The following is a 21,632-nucleotide window of genomic DNA, read 5'->3' as shown; positions in this document are numbered from 1 at the left end:
AGTACCCGAAAGTCACACTTAAGTACAAGTACAGATACCCTCCCAAAAATTTACTTTAATAAAGGTTAAAGTCACCAAGTAGAATTCCACTCAAGTAAAAGTCGTATTCACTGTACTTAAGTATTACAAGTATCTATAACTAATTGTACTTGAGTAATGAAAGTACAAGTGCAAGTAAATGTTAATAACAACAGAACACTGTCTAAACTTTTAATATTAAAACATTTACTCAGCCCTTTAAAGCATGGAAAAGAACATTTTTGCCTACATCACACACTTCAAAAACAGGGCTTTGAAAACCTAAACAGGAGTAGGCTATTCTTAAAAAAGAAGTACAGGTTAATGTTAACGTATTTTAAAGCCATTTCTGAAAACACTGTCACTGTTCTGAAAACAAGTCACTGTTTTTCCTATTACCAGCATGGGGTTCATTATCTCAGTCACAAAACCCTATTTTTCAGCTTAAATAACTATTATTTCAATGTTTATTGTTCAAAAGTCCATGTTAATATTAGTGATTCAAATGCCCTAACCAGCCTGTCACCAAGAGAAAAAAACGTTCACCTAACATCAGACACAAAGCTCACCCCAAGCTTTTATCCAGGCTAATCGTGATAACTGAAGTTAATTCACTGGTGTTTACCATTAATTTAGCTTTCCTCAATGTGCTTCTTTAGATTGGACGGGGAGCTTTTAAAAGCCAAAATGCCAATGTCTTTAGGCAGGCACAAGAGGTATTTCATCCGATAGGACGATTCTTTCCCACCCACGTAAGAAAACATTGTGTTTAAGTATGGCCTGGGGTGCTGCTCATCTTCTTCTCCATCGTTTGTAGCTGATTCGTCGTTTCATTTTGCTGCTTCCGCTACTTTTTCCTCCATGACTGCTTGTGGGATGGCTGCTCAGCGCTCACATCGACAGATAACTGACAGGTTGAGTGTGGAGTGATGCGTGTGCACGTCGCGTCACGTGATTCATAGAACAATGACAAGTCAGCTTCCTCAAGCTTTTGTTGCGGTCACCTAAACTAAGAGCGCCAGGGAAAACACCAAATCTAATTTGATTTTTGTCACGAGTAACGACACTCCCTGCTGAAAATGGGTCGGAGTAAAAGTATGCAATTAAATTAGGAAATATAGTGAAGTAAAAGTGAAAGTTGACAAAATAAAAACTCAAGTACAGTATAGATACTCCCAAAATATACTTGAGTACAGTAGTGAAGTATTATTACTTTGTTACTGTACAACACCAAGATGTACTGAGGCTGGGCTCAATCCAGCAACCTTCTGCTCATAGGCCCAAAAGAGGAGCCACTGAGCTACACACAGCCTGGTTGTGTTTTCTTTCGCAGTCATTACTCTGCTGGTGACTGGAAATGAATCCTGTCCCGTGGACAGAACATAGAATTTCCTGACCACTTGGTCAGGAAACTTCAGGAGTGTGGAGATGCATGTTCTCCTCATGTCATTGTGGGGTTTCCTCTGGATGCTCTTAGTTTTTTTGCACCAGTGGTCCAAAAATATACTGAGGGTTGTTCCCTGCTTAACACCCAGAGGCTCCAGACCCCATGTGACCATGAACAGAACAAGTAGTTACAAGAAATGGATGGATGAAGCTCAGTTTCGGTATCCACACCTTCGATCTGTACATTTCCGAGAACGAGCTAATAGAGGGAAACACTTTTGATTGAGATTTCCATTACATTTCTATGTGTTTGATGTATTTTTGATCTGCATTGCGTCTCTACTGAATTTGATTTTTCATTTCCACTATGTTTCTGCTGAATTTAATTATTGAGTCATACTGTATCTAAAGCAGGTAAATGGTTTTTGATCTCCATTATTTCCACTGCATCTGATTGAATCATTGCTCAAATCATTGTTGCCATCAGCATTCACTAAAATCCACAATAACCCTCTAAGCTAATGAGCGCTTGTTCTTTTGTAAATGCTCTCCAGGCTTGGGGAATATCACCACGTCCTTGGAATTTTTTCTTGTAAAACATCTCCAGGTCATTTTTAAATCGGCACACAAACCACTTCCAGTACGGAAGCTGGGAATTATCAGGAGTGATACTCCAGCATGCGTATCTGGGACCAGCTTCTCTGTATCGTTTATATGGACATAAATCCTCCTTACTACAGGTGTGTGAGGGGTAGAATTGCTTATTGCTGGCAACTGAAGTTGTACAAAATCCAATACAAAGATTATCAGTCCCTCTGTATGTCCAGCCATTGATTCCACTGGTGCGGTGAAAAGGGACTTGATGATCTCCATCGTGATCTTTCATTGTGTTGGTGCAGATGGCTTTGCAGAAGGGACACTGCACCCAGCAACATTCACACAACTGCTTCGTCAGAATCTCATCTGGCCTTTCTCTGGATTTCCTCAAACTGATGGAGGACTTTGATTTCAATTCTTCATTTACCTGCTCAATGATTGTGCCAAGAGACCTTTCCATCACTTCCTGAAGGAAATCAAAGTCAGTAATATCTTGATGGTTCATACCTTTGATGTCATTTTCTGCAAATCTCAGTTCATCAGTCAGCTCTCGGGAAAACACCTTAAGCCACATGTTTACATCACCTTTACTCTGTTTGGTTTCCTCTGTTGCTGTGTTTGTTGCATGAACTAGACACCGATGTTTCTGTCTAATGTTCTTTCTGATTACTGATAGGATTTTAGTGTTTGCAGTGCACAGATAATTCTCCACATTATGTTTTATGAAGTTTCTGAAGTGTTTCTCTGGGTTATGTATGTACTCCATGAACTTGTCAAAGTTCTCTTCCTGTGCCAGTGATCTCAGGATGTGAACCTCCATACCTGATCTGTTCCCACTAAAGGCCGGGAAACTGGCCCTCATTTCTCCAGCTATATCAATGGCTGTTTTGTCGCACACTGCCTGATAAATGGATCCTTTCAGTTTGGTGCAGATGAACTCTGCAAACACTGCTGCTGATGTTGCCCCCTGACAGTAGCTTTTGAAGATGCTGTAGTACTGCGGTTTCATACTGGCTAGGTACATTTCCACATCACTTTTTTCCTTGAACTCCATGTGAGACTCAGTAAACTTCCTCTCTGCAATTTCACACACATAGAGCAAAAGGTTTATGATTAATTCTCTTTTGAAAAAAAGTTTTTGGTGTTTTGATTCAAATTCCTTTATTTTCTTTTCGACAGCATACTTTATTTCCTGAATGTAACTGTCATTGTAGCCCTTTGTTGAGACTGTTTTTTTGTTAATGTATGCTTCCATTTCTGTAGCAACATCATTCAACAATATTCTTATTCCATCCTGGTCTTCTGGTGTTAGCCCATTGTTCGATGTAGGAGATTCCAGATTTACTGATTTCATAAAAGGCAAAACCAATGTAACTTTTTTAATGGTGTTTTGAAACAATGCAGCAAATAAGTTTCTCTCTTGGTCTTCATCTTTAACTGTGTGTTCATCCCTGTCACTAAGATCGTCTGGTTTCTTTAATGATACGTAGGGTGAATAATTTCCTAAGCACAAAATATTTTTGTAGGATCTAGATTTTTTTTGACTGTGAACCAGGCTGCTCTCGTTGTCTTCAGACAGGATGCGTAAAACGTCGTCTCCTACCATAATGCTCTTAATGGGAGTCTTGCCTTGCGACAGCTCTGAAACCCACACAGACCACATTGAATCAAACACTTTCTTTGATTCCTCTTCATTGCTCATGTCTTTCAGTTTTAATGCCAGCTCTTTGCTCTTGTTGAAAAGCTCATTCTCAAAATGTGTTCTCTTTTCATCTACCTTCTTACAAGCTTCCCTCTGTTGAATAAAATCAGCAATTTTTCTTTTTGTTCCTCTAAGAAGGTCATCATGAAGCTCACTGATCTTGCATAGAAATGTTTCCTTCCACTGAACTAGGACCTCCTTATCCTGGCTTTTTTCAAAGTATTGAATCATCGTTTTCTTAACGTACTCATAGGGCTCCATCAGTTCTTCAACAAGAAATGTTTCTGGCAACATGTAAAACGTTTCATTTTCAATCCTGTTATGTAATTTGTTTTCAGTCATCAGCATTGCCCTCTTGAGTGTCCATGTCCATTTCCCATATTCAGTCTCCAGTTGTCTGTACACAGCAATCTCCAAAGTATTGTTAAAACTGAAAATAAAGTTTTCATTCAGGAGAGCATTCCAAAGATCATGTATCCTGGTTTGGAACTCTGACAGTGTTTTCCCTTTTTCCTCTAACCTTGAAGTATGAGAGAATATCATTTGTTTTAGGTCCTGGATGTTCTCACTGTAACATGGATTTGGGGGGGCCATTGGTGGGCTGCCTTCCCAAAGCTGTGCAAAGTACTTGACATCTTTTGTTACATCAAAAATGATGACATCACTAAAAGACTCCACATTACACTCTTCTTCTTTGGCAGCCAGTTGGGTCATCTTATCAAACTTCTCCAGCAGGCGCCTTTTCCCCTCCATGGTTTTCTCGCTAGCTGTAATATCTCCCACATTCTGATGAACAAAAACACAGCTGGGGGACAACTTCACTTTTTTCATTCTTAAAAACGCCTGAACTGCAATCTGAAGAATGTCTTGCATTTCTGCAGGATTTTCTCCAAATATGTTGATTAAGGTCATATCTCCGAGGCCAATGACAAAAGTCGCCAATTTATTGTCATGGTGGAGTGTAGACTTACCAGCCAACTCCAAAGCTCTTAGACCCTCTGTGTCAACAACAAGAACATAGTCAAAACTTTGCTGCATTTTCATGTCTTCATTGAGTTCCACGAGCTGCATGAAAGCACCACGTGTGCATCTTCCAGCACTGACAGCAAACTGCAACCCAAACATTGCATTCAGCATTGTGGATTTTCCGGTGCTCTGAAGACCCAAAACAGAAAGAACAAAGATGCGTTTGTCTCCAAGTTGTGTAATGACTTCATTCAATACAGCATCTATCCAGTTCAGAGGAACATGTGCTGCATCCCCGTCCATTAGCTCCAATGGGTACCCAGATATCATGAGTTCTGCAGCCAGTTGAGGTAGCAAAGAAATGTTCTTCCTTGTTCCTTTTATCGTTATCTGATCTTTTTCACCTTTCCAGGCTTCATAAATCTGACCGACTTCTCTCAGAAAGTGCTCAATTCCAAACGTAGCAGCATTTAACTCCTCCGATATGTTTTCCAGTTCCTGTTCAATCTCCAATTTTTGGGGAGTATCATGCTTTTTTTTTAAATGGAGCACAGTGGACCATTTTTGGTCATACTTGTGGTGAAGACTTAACAGTTCGACTGAGTTATGATCATCCAAGAGAATCCCCAACCATTTTAAGAAAAATTCTTTTTGATTTGAGTCCAGAGTTGCCAGATTATCGATAAATGATGTCATTACGTCACTCAGTCCGCAATCTCTTTGTTTTCTTCGTATTGTTCTCATGTCCTGTTCTATTTTACTCTTGTGCTTCTCAATGTCTCCATGTAAGCGATACAGATCTTTGTGTTTCTGGCTCCAGTCTTGCCACAATTTTCCCTGACAAGGTAGAAACTTCTCTTTGATTTTGAACAGTTTGGTTTCTTTCAGTTGCTCCAGCAAGTCGAGTGCACATGCCTTCCCCTTTTTACAGTCGTCATTGTCCTCATCCACTCTGAAACCTGACGTCTGCAACGCATCTTCAAGTTTGAAGGCCTGATGTGCTTTAGACAAACTTTCGCTGATGCTCTTTGTCAGTTCCTCGATTATATCAGACTGATTTCTATGTTTTAGCCCGATTTTATATTTTCCCTCAGACACTTCAGTTACAGCACTGTCATCATCATCAAGCAAACATATCAGAGGTTTAGAAGAACTGAAAAGCTCCTCTACAGTTACCAAAGCCTTATTATCTTGGGTTAAGTTTGGTAAAAAGACAACATTGACTGAGGCAGATTTGGTCAAAAACTTTTGCTGCAACTCATTTTCTTCCCCATCACCATGGAGATTGCAGAACGCCACACAGTCCCGGAAATTATCAGTTTCTTTCCCAGAAGGACAGTACCAGGCAATTTCCACAACTCCATCCATCAACAAGCGTTTTTGACTGTTTCCTGGACAGTGTCTGTGGAAGAACGTGTTGTGTCGTTGGTTGATTAAGCCGTTCAACAGCAAAGACTTGGAAGTGGACACTGAGCCTAGCCTGAACACTGACACCATCGGCAATGCGGCTTTGTAGATTGGCATGGCTTTGCTTGTCACTTCACCTGAGTCTTCAGATGACTTCCAGCTTTTGGTTATTTTTCGAAATGTCCAGAGTGGACATTCTATCTCTTGAGTAGTGGGGTTAATCACAAGGAGTGGCAGTGCGTACTGACACAGGGACAGCTTAGTAACCATGTACTGCTTAAGGAAATCATCTGCACAATGAAACACAGCCATCTGAACATCCATTGGGTGGATGTGCTTCTTTGTGTTGCTCTCATCATCACTCACCGTTTTTCTGAAGAGAGCATTAAAAGCAGATGTTGGGGCATCGTTGATTCTAGGCTTATCAATAGACCTTTCACTGCATGTGTTACTGTTCTCCTCTGTGACAGTTACATATCTGGCCCTGTAGTCCATCATCAACAGTCTCTGCAGAAAAGCATAGGGCAGGTCTTGCTCTGTCCGCGGCTGCTGCTGGAACAGTGAGGAGCAGCTAATTTGCAGAAAATGTTTCATTGTTAATTTGTCTCGTAGCTGAAGTCGCCTCAGGAGCTCCATAATTTCCGTGTCCTTGCATCGTGGATCTTCAGCCCTCTTGCTGTCAGCTTGGCCTTCTCTCACTTGGGCGTCCTTTAAAATCAGTTACATCACACTGTTAGCAGAAACTTTAACAATTAATGTCAATCATATTATGACCCTGATTTTTTTTTTATCCTTACCCCTGCAGCAAATAATCCAAAATTATACCATGACATAGATGAATTCTGGGATCTGAAGCGTGTTGATTAATTTTGTATAACTATGTATGTAGTGCCAACCAGTGAATCATACCGCTGAGGTGGAAATGGAAAAAAAAAACGTGAAAAAATATTGTTCCTGAAAAGAGGGCAACTGTGATAAAAGTACCTCCCCCCCCAACAGGTGGAGTCAGCTGCGTGGACACCCCCCCCCCCCCCCCCCCAGTCAACAAAATGGGGGTTGGGAGTGTTTCAATGTTATCTTTGTTGGGGTTGTGGGCTGAAAAGTTTGGGAACCTGTAACTTACACAATAACTACTTCAGGCTGGGGACCAGGGACTGGTTGAACAAAACACCTTCAATTTTCCCCTTAAGTGTGACACTTAAGGATTCTTTTCTCCTTTGCTGAGGGATTTATTTAAAGGCGTGGAACAGAATCCCTTAAAGGTTTTCCTTAGTTAAGGAAAAACCTAAGGAATTTATTGAACTGAAAGATATTTTACAGCAGTAAAATTGTGGTTTCCATGGAGACCTTTTCTGTGCTTGCACTCTCCTGCTGTGTTAATTTCATTGATGAAGGGTTTTTGAGTGATGGTTACTAAATAAAGTGACTAAAATATGTGTTAATGATGATGATGGAATGAAACGTGTTATTTGTTTGCCTAATATAAATAGAAATACAAATATACTGTAAGCTGGATTTTATAACCACTGCATCCTTGAGACTGTGTCCCCTGGTACAGTGTTCAATCATAATAGAAACTTTTCACTCAATGAAGAATTACAGGGTGGGGCATACACTTTGCTGATTGGTTGACCAGAAGCACTGGCGCTAACTTGGAAGTTACAGTACATGGAAGTGAGAGGAACAGAGACTTTAGAAACTTTAAAATATGGAATTATTTTTGCATCTTTATATGAAATGCTTTATAAATAAATATAAATAAAGTCACAAATTGACTGCCAGTCCAATCTTTAATGCAAAATCAATTGCTAATTGCTCATCATTTGGCTAATCCATTGGGCTCTCCCAGTCTCAGTTGGGGTGCATTTATTTTTTCATTTATTGCCATGATTTCAGTCATGTTGAGGTAAGATTCCTTAAGTTGTTTTCCTTGCTTTGGTTGTTAAAAGTCTTTTGTGCAGCCTTTTAATGAACTTGAAGGAATTCCTTCAGTATAAGACCAAATTAAAACTTAAATACTTAAGTAAACATTTTAAGGAACCTGTCACGCCCCGCATTCCTTTCCCCTCGTTCTCTCAGTTTTTACTCGTTTAACCCTTCGTCTCATTACAGCCCTCGTGTGGATCACCCCAGGTGCCTCTCGTCTGATCCCTCCTGGTGTATATAATGCCTCCCTCTCTAGAGCTCCCCAGTCCAGTCATTGATGTTGCTGCCTGCTTGTGCTCCCCATCTTGCCCCACCCCCTGATTCTATATACCCAGTTTGGACCCCTTGCGCTCCATTTCCTTTTGTTGTGCCTGGTCTTGGTCTAAATACAGCCCCTTTTGGTTTTCCCTGTGCCTCCCTTCGTTCCCAACCTTCCCTAGACGTGACAGAAACCTTACCTCAGACTTTATGGAAAATCTTAACTCAAGGTGTTTTGTGCAACTGGCCCCAGGACCTGTGGTCAGTTGTGTTTTTGGTTTGGAATCGTGAAAATAATATCATCAAGTACAAACTCAAAATTAAACTTCTTCAGGTGTTTTGAATATTTCAATATATAAGACCTTCATCTTACCATGTCTTGCTTTTCTTCAGTATTTCCTCTTGCTTCTTTATGAGGCATGTAATGATCTGACATGTTGGATTTCCGATTAATGTTTTTGGGTGGACGTTTTTGGTCAGTTTCTTGCTCTGAAAGACCATCGGACATGGTGAATCTTGGATTACTGTTTTTATCTTGAATTTCTTGGTTAGATTCTTGTGCTGTAGGACCATCAAATATGTTGGATCTCAAACTGCTGTTTTTACCTTGGTTAAATTCTTGCTCAGAAGGAGCTTTGGGCATGTTGGATCTCAGACTAACGTTTTTGGCCGGACGTTTTGGTCAGTTTCTTGCTCTGAAGAATCATCAGACATCTCAGATTAGTATTTTTATTTTGAATATTTTGGTCAGTTTCTTTCTATCTTCTTTATAGCTTCTCTTTCTTCATCCTGCTTCTGTTCTTCTGTCAGACGACTTGGCTTATGCTGGTAGCCTCCCTAAATCTTTGTTAGATTTTCATCCACCTCTGTCTGAGTAGTTTTAATTTTTCGCTGCACAAAAAAAAGAACATATTCTTTGAGAGCTGAATCACACTTTCTTGCAATATAACTGGAAATATAATAAGATTTAAATTAGTGCTCAATATATTTAAGGACTTATAATTTCCCCCAAAAAATTCTAGATTAGTTTTTTTTTTTTACTGAAATTAAATGTGCAGATGTCACTGTTTTCATATGTTGTCTATTCAAGAAAGAATAGTGGTAATGCGGGTTAAATGTAGGGCTGTATGGAGGCTCATACCACCACAACTGGGGGGTATCTGAGATTAAAAATTCTTAGTTTGTTTTATGCAGCACCCCACCCACTTGGTGCACATACATGTAACATGATGGAGATCTTTATTACTGCACTCTGGAGAGTGTCTTATGCATCATTCTGGTAGCTGAACAGTCTCTGATTTTCATTTTCCAACTGTAATGTATGCTTTGTAATGTACTATTTTCTAGCTTGAGTGAGTTAGGTTGGTATGGGGCGCCGTTTGTAAAGATAGCAAACATTTTTGTACTTGCCACTTTTTCAACATTTAGTGCAATTTTCTGACATTTAGCTAGAAGTCAATGGTGTTGTGGATCATCAGGTTTTTTTGCTGTGTAAATTATGTTCAAAATTGTTCATCATATGTAAATATAAATGGCTTGTCTGTATATAAATATTAAATGTAAATGTTAAATATAAATGTTAAATGTAAAACTTAAATATAAATGTTAAATATAAATGTTAAATGTAAATATAAATATAAATGTTAAATATAAATCTAAATATAAATGTTAAATATAAATGTTAAATAAGGCTATAATACAGGTTAAGAAGCATTAATTTTATTGTTTTTCTCTCCCTTGATTTTATACAGTAGAAACATAAACTAAGCCGACTGAGTCAAGCTGCCATTTTTCCTGTGGTGTTATAGGGAAATTGTTTAATGACAGGGTGATGTGATCTTATTTTCATCATGCATTTAACAAGGCCACAACCATACTGTGGCCCAAAACCCACGACACATACCTTTGCACCCCTAGTACCAATATAGTGTGTTCTTCTAGCGTATAGAATATTCACAAAAATCACATTAAGTCATAAAACCATAATAGATAAATTCAGCTATACAGTAGAGTTTAAATAATAAATGCATCCTTCTTTTATCACGTTATTGATAATCACTCAACGACAGAAAAACTACGTTCCTCAGACACTTGTTATGGAGGACCGAAAAATTAGTGGAAGCCATTGTTCACTGCAAGTAGCACTATTGTTATGAACTAACATACGACATTCAGAGATATATGACTAAACTTTATGTTTGGTTTATTCAGAAACAACAGTGAAACCACTTACGGTGAATTACTAAAACCTGTATGTATATGAATTCGTATGTTTAGACTTTTTTTTGCATGGTGTTTAATAATACAACATTAACTACCTAAAATATACTACTGTGAAAAATATAACATCTCTCTCTCCGTATCTTTCTCTTGGCAGTAGCTCAGACCCAAAAGCAGCTCAAACCCAGCACCTTAACATCACTACACACTTGCACACAACAGTAAGTGGCACATTTGTATAATTCTTGTCTTTACTTAGCATTAATGCTGACTTACAGGCTATGCTGAGGGAGGCTGTTCTGTGCATTCGCTGGTGTGAGACACCTCTGCATGTGACGGAAAGCCAATAAGTCTGTAATAGAAACAAAATTCCAGCACTAACATTCACCAGCATGAGTAAAGCAGAACGTCCTCTGATTGGCTATCTAAACATACCTCCTTTTCCCCATAATTACATACACACACATGCACACACACACACACTCATATACACACACGAAACTCACACTCTCTCACACACTCACATACACACACTCACTCTCTTACACACACACTCACTCATGCACATGCATAAATTAAATGACCTACATGCTATATTGACCAAAATCAGCAGCATATCTGTTTGAAACTGAAATCAGTGTGGGTGGGGGGACATTACAGCCTAACCAACCAACCATCTGTATTCTGGTCAAGGTTACCAGGTGGCTGGGGAGGGGGGCTTTGTTGAGTTCTTCATTAACCCTTTCAGGTATAGAAAACTTCTATAATATTCGGGGCCAGTCCTAACCTGTACCGCACCTCAAACGAGCAGCTCTCATACTCCAAGTATAATTGGCTGTTATGTTGTCGCCCCTTCGGTTGTTGCTGCTCCACATTGCAAAGCTGCTCTGTGCAACAACACAAAGGGTGCAGGTACTTCTATGGGTGCGAGCAAGTGAAAAAGCTGGCTAAGTCGAACCCCTCGTCAAAAGTTGCCCAGATAGGCAGCCCGCATGTCACCTACCGGATTGACTGGCTCTGATTGCATTGGCATGAATGGATGAAAAACAATTTAACTAATATGGATTTGTGATCAAAAACGGTATTAACAGTATGAGGTGATTTTTATCTTTATTTTTTCGCATTGAGTTTATTGTTACATTTCTGTAATCAACATAAAACCAGTCCTTGGTCTGTTTCATGCCATGCCCTGCCCACTCAGAGCACAAACATGTAGCACAATGGGGGTCTTCATCAGTGCTGCACTCAGCTCACCTGGAAAATGTGCAGTATGTTACACAGCCAGTGCAGCCCTGCTTGTATCTCAGGTTTTTCCAGCTTGGGTTGAATATTGGATTTTTTGGAATGTCAAGTTCAAAAAGCAGGAAACATGCAGGTCATTCAGTGATGAGAAATGTCACGCCTCTTACTTCCACTGCCATACTTTTTTCTTCCTGATCTTCCCCACTGGTTCACTGCCCTGGTCACCATGACTACACCAATCATCTATCCATTTTCCAAACCGCTTATCCTACTGGGTCGCGGGGGGTCCGGAGCCTATCCCGGAAGTAATGGGCACGTGGCAGGGAACAACCCAGGATAGGGGGCCAGCCCATCGCAGGGCACACTCACTCACCATTCACTCACACATGCACATCTACAGGCAATTTAGTAACTCCAATTAGCCTCAGCGTGTTTTTGGACTGTTTTTGGAGGGAAACCGGAGTACCCGGAGAAAACCCCACGACAACATGGGGAGAACATGCAAACTCCACACACATATGACCCAGGCGGAGACTCGAACCCAGGTCCCAGAGGTGTGAGGCAACAGTGCTAACCACTGCACCACCATGCCGCCCCCCTACACCAATCAATTTAACAAAAATTGCTACTAAGTACCAGTAAAGTATGTTCTTCTAGCACATAGAACATTTATCAGAAATCAGTCATAGAGCCATAATAGAGAACACAGATGTGAGCTGGTTGTCAGAACCAGAATGTGCACAATGCAAACACAGAAGTGCAACATCCCAGACGAAAGACTAGGGGTGTGTATTTGGGGTGCGTGTAAAAGTAGCATAGCAGATGAATCAGGTCACCTATTTTTGGGGATGATGGCATGACGAAAGAAATGACTCCTGTGTCGAGTAGTTCTGGTGTATCAGGTTCTGTGGTGTCTGCTGGGGGGTTGGGGGGGGGGGGGGAGAGAGAGCTGAGAAAGCTTGTGTTCAGGGTTTGATGAATCTGCAAGGTTTTTCTCTGTCCATTTCCTGGTTCTTGAAGAGTACAAATTCCAGAAGGGTGTGCAGAGGAACACCAATGATTTTTTTCTGCTGGTCTTATTGTTCACTGCTGTCTGTTCATGTCCTGTTTCATGAACCCAGATAAATTTGCTCTGCAAATAAAGGTGGCTGCAAAAGTTTGGGCCCCCTGCAGAGTTAATACCTTGTACTGCCCCCTCTGGAAAGCTGAGACCTGACAGTGTCAGGGACTGTTCACAATCATTGTGTGGAAAGACCAGGTGTCGTCAATCTCAAAGGTTTTAAATGCCCAGACTCATCTGGCCTTGATCCACCAATCAGCACCATGGGTTCTTCTAAGCAGTTGTCTAGAACACTGAAACTGAAAATAGTTGACGCTCACAAAGCAGGAGAAGGCTTTGTGTGTAGAGCCTTGGCTTCAAACATTCGATCTCCACTATATATGTAACTAGTCTTCTATTTATCACAGAACTGAGCACCCCAGTGTCAGTCCATTACAGATATGCAAAGAGACATAAAGACCTGCCCAATAAACCCTCCAGGGTTGAAAAACTCTTTTTATAGGCATACCAACCACTTCACTGACTTAAACCCATCACTTATAAACCTTACCTATATACTTTGTTATTGTTACAATTTCAATTTCTTGGAACAAGAAACTCCAGGCCAGCAGCCTACGACAATTAGCAGACAACACATTAGCGCCCCCTGCTGATTTGTCACCTGTCACCATCACTAAAATAAAACAGATTCCAATTACTACAGAACTCAACCCTATTGATTTACTCTGAACTGAAATATGATGTTGGATAGGAAAAAACTAGACAGAATAAATAACGTATATTTCTTCTTTTTCTCCTTTTGGCATAATGTATTGACACTGCGGAAGCATTGCAGTGGTTGTCCTTCGCCCCGCCATCCCCCGCTACTCAAAGTCACAATCCTGAATGCAGTCGGGAAGGTGCTGCGTCCATCGTGGTCACACAGGGGTATCTGTGCTGGTGTGCTTCAGCTCCTTCCCGCATCCTCTCTGCACCTTCAGGGGAGGCGTATCGTCGTGGGGATGATGCAGGGCCAGTCAGTCACAGTGCGCCACAACTGTCTGCCACCCTGATACCAACCTCACTCAGTACACCATCTTGGACAGCTGCTCCAGCGGCTCACATAGTCGTGTCCAATGTCCCACTAATTTGGGGTATCACCCTCGCTTTCGGGGGGGGACTGTAGAGCCAGACAGCAGCTTGCACTGCCAATGCAATGCAATATTAGTGATAAACTGGTCCATAGCATCATATTAAGGTTACAGATTGATCTGGGCTGTAATTCTGAGGATCTGGTATTACACTTTAACCCTCGTTTTGCGGAAAATGAAATGGGAGGTCATCATGTGCAATTCCAAGTGTGAAGGCTGCTGGAATCAGGAGCAAAGAGGGACCCACAATCCCTTGGAGAGGGAGGCTATAGTCAAGGTATGAAGGAGAGAGAGAAACAGAGGTACAGTAGTCAGGGTTATTACGGACAGTACTGAGCATTAACAGTAGTTTAGTATTGTTAGGGACAGTACTGAGTATTAACAGTAGTATAGTATTGTTAGGGACAGTACTGAGTATTAACAGTTGTATAGTATTACTAGTTTCTTGCCTTGTTGGAAGACGTTGTGTAGCTGCAGTACGTACACTTGTAACTAGGCATTCAATGGAAGCTTAGCCTAGCTACACTTAGTCGACTCCTGAACAGCATGTAAGCTAAATGAAAGTAAATGTACAGAGATCAAATCACTCCCGAAGAACACACTGGAGGACTATGAGGCAGATAGGGAAAGTAGGACAGTTAAGGCAATTCACATAAAGAAATATTACAAGGCATAACGGAAATGCAAATGAATTTTTTTCCTCCTTCATGACTCTGCAGGTGACGATAATGGTGACGGAAAATGGCTTCGTGGAGCTGCCCAGTAGACTGGGGGGGCTGCATAACCTAACTTATGTTTGGGTTAAAAGTCACTTCAGACTGACCTCCTTCAAGACCTGTTAAAACCTGTGCCCCTTCCACGTAAGGTACACTCACCGAGTACGACCCCTCAAGCCGGCCTGCCCGCCCGTGACCGAGCTGGTGCCCTAGACGTTCATCGATCTAGCCTCCGTTCTCCCTCAGGTTCGCCAGTCTTCCAGGATATTGGAGTTTGAAATTTGGGCTTTGATGTCACTCGTCATATCAGGCTTGTTCCTGTGTTTCAGAAAAATAAGGTGGACACCTATTTTTCCATTTTTGAGCGTATCGCTACGACTTTGAACTGGCCTAGACATCTGTGGTCGCTAAGTTAGTGGGGAAGGCACAGGAAGTTTGTTCAGCTCTGGCATTAAAGCAGAGTCTGGATTACGATATCGTAAAGGCTAATGTTTTATGGGCATATGAACTCGTACGAGAGGCCTATGGGCAGAATTTAGGAAAGTTACATAAATCCGCCAGCCAAACGCATGTTGAGTTGCTCGTGAAAAGGCATCACTGTTTGAGAAATGGTACACTGTTAGTGGTGCCTTTAACTTTGATCAGCTAAAAGAGCTGTTGTTATTAGAAGAGTTCAAAAACTGTGTTCCCAATTGTGTTATCGTGTACTTAATCGAGCAGAAGGTTGTTTCTCTATCTGAGGCTGCCACCCTTGCTGATGAATTTATGTTGACACATAAGACTGTGTTTTTCCCCAACCCCTCTGCCTCATAGACTTGGTCCCCATCCTGTAGCGCCTCCTCCTTCGTCCGCTTCGTCTCCACCACCTGTGGAGAAAAGAGAATGCTTCTACTTCCACGAAGTAGGTCACATCATCTTGGTTTGTCCCCCGCTAAAGCGTAAGAACGCTCATGCTGTTGCCCAGAAAGTGCATGTTGCTGCCTGTCCCGCTTGTATTTCGCTGTCACCTAGTGCTGTTGAACCCACCTTCCAACCATTTCTGTTCCCTGGTTCTATCTCGCTCGGTGAAGACAAGGTACGACAACCTGTGACTAGGCTTCAAAAATCTGGTCAGCTTCTCTCAGAAAGTGCTCAATTTAATTCCGCAGCATTTAATTCTTCCGACATGTTTTCCAGCTCCTGTTGATTCATTTCCAATTTCTTTGACATAGCACGGTCTTTTTTTAAAGCCAGAAGAGAGGACCACTTTTGGTCATACTTACAGTGAAGATCTGACAGTGTGACTGAAGAATGATCATCCATCAGTATCCCCAACCATTTTAAGAAATATGCACTTTGATTTGAGTCCAGCGCTGCCAAATTATCGATAAATGATGTCATTAGGTTATTCAAACCACAATCTCTTTGTTCTCTTTGTATTATTCTCATGTCCTGCTCTATTTCGCTCTTTCACTCATATTAGGTGGTGTTAGTAGGTGTTTCACCTCACAAGGTGCCCTGGATATTATCGAGAGGAGTTGCAGCGCAGAACTTGGTGGTAACTCCAGTCTGTACCGGGAACTGAGAAGGATGGCTGTGAGGGCTCTGAGGTGTTTGCTAAACGGATCTGTGAGGAGGTGACTCACCATCTGTGATCTAGTGACCCACGTCCTGCTTACAGAGGAATCAAAGCATTACACACATCTGAATCTATTCCTTGAAGATTTGCAATCAGGGCGGGTGATAGAACGGTTCTTACGGGCGACACTGCAGTTGTGACCCCCAGAGCCGGCTACTTTGAGCATTTGTTTACTACTGACCCTCCAGCTAGGATGCTGGACATCTTTGGGTCCATGGTTCTCAAAGCTGACCCTCCGATCAGCTGTGAACCACCCAGTCTCACTGAGATTGCACAATTGGTGAATCAGCTGGGGGTAGGGAAATCCGCTGGGATCTGCAGTATCTGGGGTGAACTTCTCCAGGTTGCTGGTAAGGCTGTCCTCCTGGCATTGCAGGCAATCTTTGCTTCCATTCCATTTGGGAGTCTGGGGTTCACCAGGGCTGCGTTCTTGGTCCTGCTCGGTTCAGTGCTTGTATGGACTGAGTGTTGGACAGGGTCGTGGGGTCCAGCATCTACAGTATGGGGTATCCGGTGGTGAAGAAATATTTACTGATCTTGACTTTGCCGAAAATGCAATATATTTAATTATTTAACTGAGCTGTTGGTGAAATTTCACAAAATCGTGGAATGGCTGAGGTGCCCCTGGGGAGAAGTTTGGGAACTGAAGTGGTGTTCATCTAGCCATCCAATTAGATATCAATAACTTTTAAGAGAACAGAAGAAATTATTAACAGTTTTTATTGCGTTACTCTTAATTTGTATGTTCTAATGTTAAACTGTGTTTTTTGTTCTAAGCCAAAATACACTTGCTACCCAGATTAACGGCTTTAAACATTTCTTTGGACTGCCTAAGACTTTTGCACAGTACTGCATATATATATAATTATTAGTATCTTTGCACCTATTATTACTGGCTATGATATGTAATCCTATTTGATATCACTTGTGATACAAGGTTATTTTGCATTGCTTTTGATACAATACCTTGGTATTGATTTTAATGCAATGTTATTTTGTATTACTTTTTGTAAAGTGTGTCTTAGCCATAGCTACAGGTTAGTAATTAGTGTGAATGGTATAGCGAAGTACATATAGTAGGTCTATGCATGCAGAAGTATAAAGGCTTTTGTTAGATTTAGTTAGAAAGATACATTTCAGTTAGATCATGCAGTAATACTACGTGATGGGACACAAATCATGTAGTATTAAGCTATTACTTATGTATTAATTAAGCACAAATTAGGTGTTAGTTACAAACTGATCTCATGTTTCTTCATTATTAATAAAGTGTCACACATCTTCTCAAGCAAGTATTGTATTTGTTACTATATCTGTTAATTATATAAACCTGAAGGAATCACTGAAGGAAGTACTGTTGCATCAAGTAATGAATAATATATGTAACATACTGATCTCATGTTTGTTCATCATTAATGAATTGTGACACATCCTTTGTTCCAAGCAGTTACTATATTCATTACAATATCTAATTCTGTAAACATTTGTCAATTACTGACGGAACTACTAAGGAAGGAACTGAAGGAACAAGTAATGAATAACACAAGTGTTATGAATATTGGGTTAATAGATCTACTTTTTGTTAACCATTATGTGTGCGGGGGCGGCATAATGGTGCAGGTTCGAGTCTTCACCGGGGGTCACGTGTGCGGAGTTTGCATGTTCTCCCCATGTCGTCGTGGGGCTTCCTCTAGGTGCTCCGGTTTCCCCCCACAGTCCAAAAACATGCTGAGGCTAATTGGAGTTGCTAAATTGCCCTTAGGAGTGCATGCGTGGGTGAATGGTGTGTGAGTGAATGGTGTGTGAGTGTGCCCTGCGATGGGCCGCCCCCCCCCCCATCCTGGGTTGTTCTCTGCCTCATGGCCATTGCTTCCAGGATAGACTCCGGACCCCCTGCGACCCAGTACGATAAGCGGTTTGGAAAATGGATGGATGGATGGATTATGTGTGCATATGCGCACGGATATAAGTCCTCTGTGTAATACAACGAGTTCAATAAAAAAGCAAGGCATGGAAAGTGGTTACACAGTGGCCCAGTGTTTCTCAATTTATTATAAGGTTGAATGTTGTAAGGCACAACAAATGGTGAGGAGAGTTTACATGAACCCTTGTTTGCACAATACAATCGAACTAAAAGTGATGTTGTACAGAGCTATTCAAAGAAAACAATAGGGAGGAACAAGCCTTGGAAAGCAGGGGTATGCGCCGGAGGACAGCTACCTAGGACACGCAGCTGTGAGGAAAACAAATGAAACAACCCTGCCCCATGCTATAGAAATTGCAGTGTCAATGGAGACAGCCATTAAGGATACTCTCGAGCTGCAGCAGAAGATCACGACAGAGTGTAACACACATAAATTGGAAGCGACACATGCGAGAGATGCACCCTGCTACAGATCTGGGAAAAAGTCGCATAACGCTTCTGAGTGCTGGTTTAAAGACAAAGTGTGTCATCAATGTCAGAAACCAGGGCTCTTAAGGGCGGTAAAGATGAAGAGCGTGGCTCACAGCTATGTCTGGTGGCCTGGCATTGATCACCAGCTGGAAGACCGCACAAAGACATGTAACACGTGCCAACAGACTCAAAGGTCATCAGTGTCTGCACCACTTCACCTCTGGGAAAGGCCCACCACGACGTGGCAGTGCATACACGTTGACTATGCAGGCCCATTCTTTGATAACATATTTCTTATTATTGTAGATGCTCGCTCTAAGTGGCCACTAATGCACACAGATACTGTATAAGTTCTCTGTGTAATACCACCAATAAAAAAGCAAGACATGGAAAGTTTTTACACAGTGGTCCAGTGTTTCTCAATTTATTAAAAGGTTGAATGTTGTAAGACACAACAACAAGTGAAAACAAGTGAAACATTAATCTCACCATTAATGAATAATGACACATCTTTCATCTTACGCAGTGACTGTATTTATTCAGGATTTGTACTTTAGTAGTGACTGAGATACTACTATATATCTGTGTCCCCTCAAGTAAAGTGTTATTGATTATGCAAACATACACACACATGGATTACATATGGGTCCACATATCTGATCATTGGTTAACCAGAGACAGGCACAAGTACATGTTGAGATAGAAGCAGACTATATTTACGTAGTAATAGGATATAATGGAAAGAAGAGGCTTCAAGATACCTAGGTCTAGGTCCCCCCATCATTAAAAACGATACTATTTTCCGTTTTATTAGTATGGGTACTTAAAGACTATTCCCTATGGGTTGCATCGCTGTGCAACAGCGGATCAGCAGCGCTCTGCTTTCTCTCCCTCTCCCTGCAGGCACGGTGGGCATACCAATCTTTTTTTTCGACACTGCAACTTTTCACAGAGAGGAGAGTAGTGATGGGAGAAATAACTCTTTTTGGGACACAGTTCGTTTGATCAGTTCAGCTAAAAGATTTGCTCTGATTCATTCACAGACTCATTGAGTGGCCCTTCCTGTTTGTATAAAATAGATCTGAAACAAAAACAAAAAAAGAAGCCTATTATTAGGTTAAATAAAGCTAATGTGTAAGCTAAATACCACAAAAAAAGTCATCTGAGAAAATATTTGTTATTGAATTATAGTCTCAGTCTCTCAACATTGTACCTTAGCAAAGGCTAACGAGCCTTAGTTAAAATAATTTTAAATTGTGATAATCGGAAGTCACTTCACATGTAGACTATACACTATATATATATACACTACTATATATATATATATTACACCAGTAGATGGTATGAGCCACAGGGGCAGTAGTCACAGGCGCGGGGGCGGTGCAGCAGCCACAGCAGGGAGCGGAGCAGTAGCTGGAGGCGGGGCCGTGGCAGGGTACCTCAGGCGTCGCAGGAACCGCCAACTCAGGACCAGCAAGGGGCGCCACCAGAACCGCTGGGACAGGCAGATCAGGCACGTGTAGGACAGGCAGATCAGGCACGTGTAGGACAGGCATGAGCAGGACAGGCAGACCAGGCACATCAATTATAGCCGCCAGGGTCAGCGCCGTAAAAGCGGGCATTGTCCCTTTAAGATCCCACAGGAACCGCAGGATAATGTCCCACATCGCCCTGGCTCATCGGTTAGCCAGGCGGGCGTCCCGGTAGTAGTAAGCCTCTAGCGGCAGCAGCTGCTCGGCGGCGGCTAGGTGGGCTTTACATACGTGCCGGGGCATTGTGGCGGTGGTGACGTCTGAGGTGATTGGGGAACCCTCCCAATCAATTGCAGGGAGAGAAGCGGGGAAGAGAGAACAAGCCCCCAGGATGATTGTTGGGGCTTCCACCGGCTTCTCTCTTGCCTTTCTCCTCCTCTTTCTCCGGCTTGCGGCGGTGGAAGGAGGTTGCACCGTCTCCATAGGGACGGTAGGCAATCCCGCAACCCCAGCACAGCACAGTGCGACTGTCCGGGGTCTCACCTCCATAATCCGCTGCAGCAGGAGCCGGAGATTCTCGCATACCTCCTGCAGTGGGTACGCGTTTCCGGGTAGGGGTGCTTCACTCAGGAGGTCCCTGCTCTGGTTGGTTAAGTCCCAGGCTACGGGGTCCTCCTGAACCTCGGGTTGGGACAACCAGTACACAACCTCTTGCAGCAGACCGAGACGCAGGTTCTTCGCTCTTCTTGCAGGTCCGTCATTCTGTCAGGTTCGTGGGAGGACGTGCAGGCAGGTAGTGGGGAAGGACGAGGTCGGTTTGCAGGATTGCGGGATAACGGGGTTTATTTGGGGAGACAGAGCAGACAGCAATGAACATTACATCAATGACGGACTCTCAACCGAGAAGGACTGATATACATAAGGCAGGGCGAAATAACAGGGAACAGCTGGGCACAATCGGGGAAGCACACGTGGATGATGAGGGGGCGTGGCACTCACAAGGATCTTACTACTACCTGGGATTTCTTTGATTTGATATTCATGGATGAGATGAAGTGTAGTGTTAAAATACTACAACAATACTTCTATGTTTGGACACACTACGGTGTAATGAAAGCAGATATTGTCCAAGCATGTGGGGTAAGTGAAATCTGCAAGTATCCTTTCAGAAGGTCTAGTTTCGTCTCCACGCAGTCAACATAGTCCTCCATTCTGGGAAGGGGAAACAAGTCAGGTATGGTTACCACGTTTACTTTCCAGTAGTCAGTGCAGAACCGGTATGTTCCATCGGGCTTAGGGACAAGCAGACATGATGAACACCAAAGATTACCTTGGGTAATGGCAAGATCATTATCATCCAAATAATCAGTTTCTTTTTAGTCAGCCAATGGTGAGTAAAGAGATAAAGTCCATGGTGAACTTGCAACTCCTGCATTACCTGGGAGAATTGGGTTGAAGTGACATGAGAACCATGGTCTGATTGGACTCTTAGGCAATCCAAAGGTAATAGAGAACTTAA

At 42.1% G+C, this 21,632-nt stretch overlaps 2 protein-coding genes across 2 annotated transcripts in view; both read right to left on the bottom strand.

Annotated features, from left to right (window-relative positions):
• Positions 1-1,897: 1,897 nt before the first annotated feature.
• LOC125718419 (interferon-induced very large GTPase 1-like) lies at positions 1,898-2,575 on the bottom strand. Its single transcript, XM_048992272.1, has one exon. The coding sequence runs from the start codon at positions 2,573-2,575 to the stop codon at positions 1,898-1,900; it is 678 nt and encodes a 225-aa protein (XP_048848229.1).
• Positions 2,576-3,614: 1,039 nt separating this feature from the next.
• Positions 3,615-21,632, bottom strand: part of LOC125718417 (interferon-induced very large GTPase 1-like) — a 30,331-nt gene continuing 12,313 nt past the window's right edge. The window contains exons 6-8 of the mRNA XM_048992271.1: positions 5,585-6,213; positions 4,332-4,489; positions 3,615-3,642 (exon numbers count right to left, since the gene is read on the bottom strand). Coding sequence (XP_048848228.1) covers positions 3,615-3,642; positions 4,332-4,489; positions 5,585-6,213 — 815 coding nt within the window. The remainder of the gene's footprint in view (positions 3,643-4,331; positions 4,490-5,584; positions 6,214-21,632) is intronic.

This window comes from Brienomyrus brachyistius, chromosome 22 (genome assembly GCF_023856365.1).
Source record: "Brienomyrus brachyistius isolate T26 chromosome 22, BBRACH_0.4, whole genome shotgun sequence".
NCBI lineage: Eukaryota > Metazoa > Chordata > Actinopteri > Osteoglossiformes > Mormyridae > Brienomyrus > Brienomyrus brachyistius.
The sequence above is the reverse complement of the archived record's forward strand: the minus strand, read 5'-3'. Positions and strand labels throughout refer to the sequence as shown.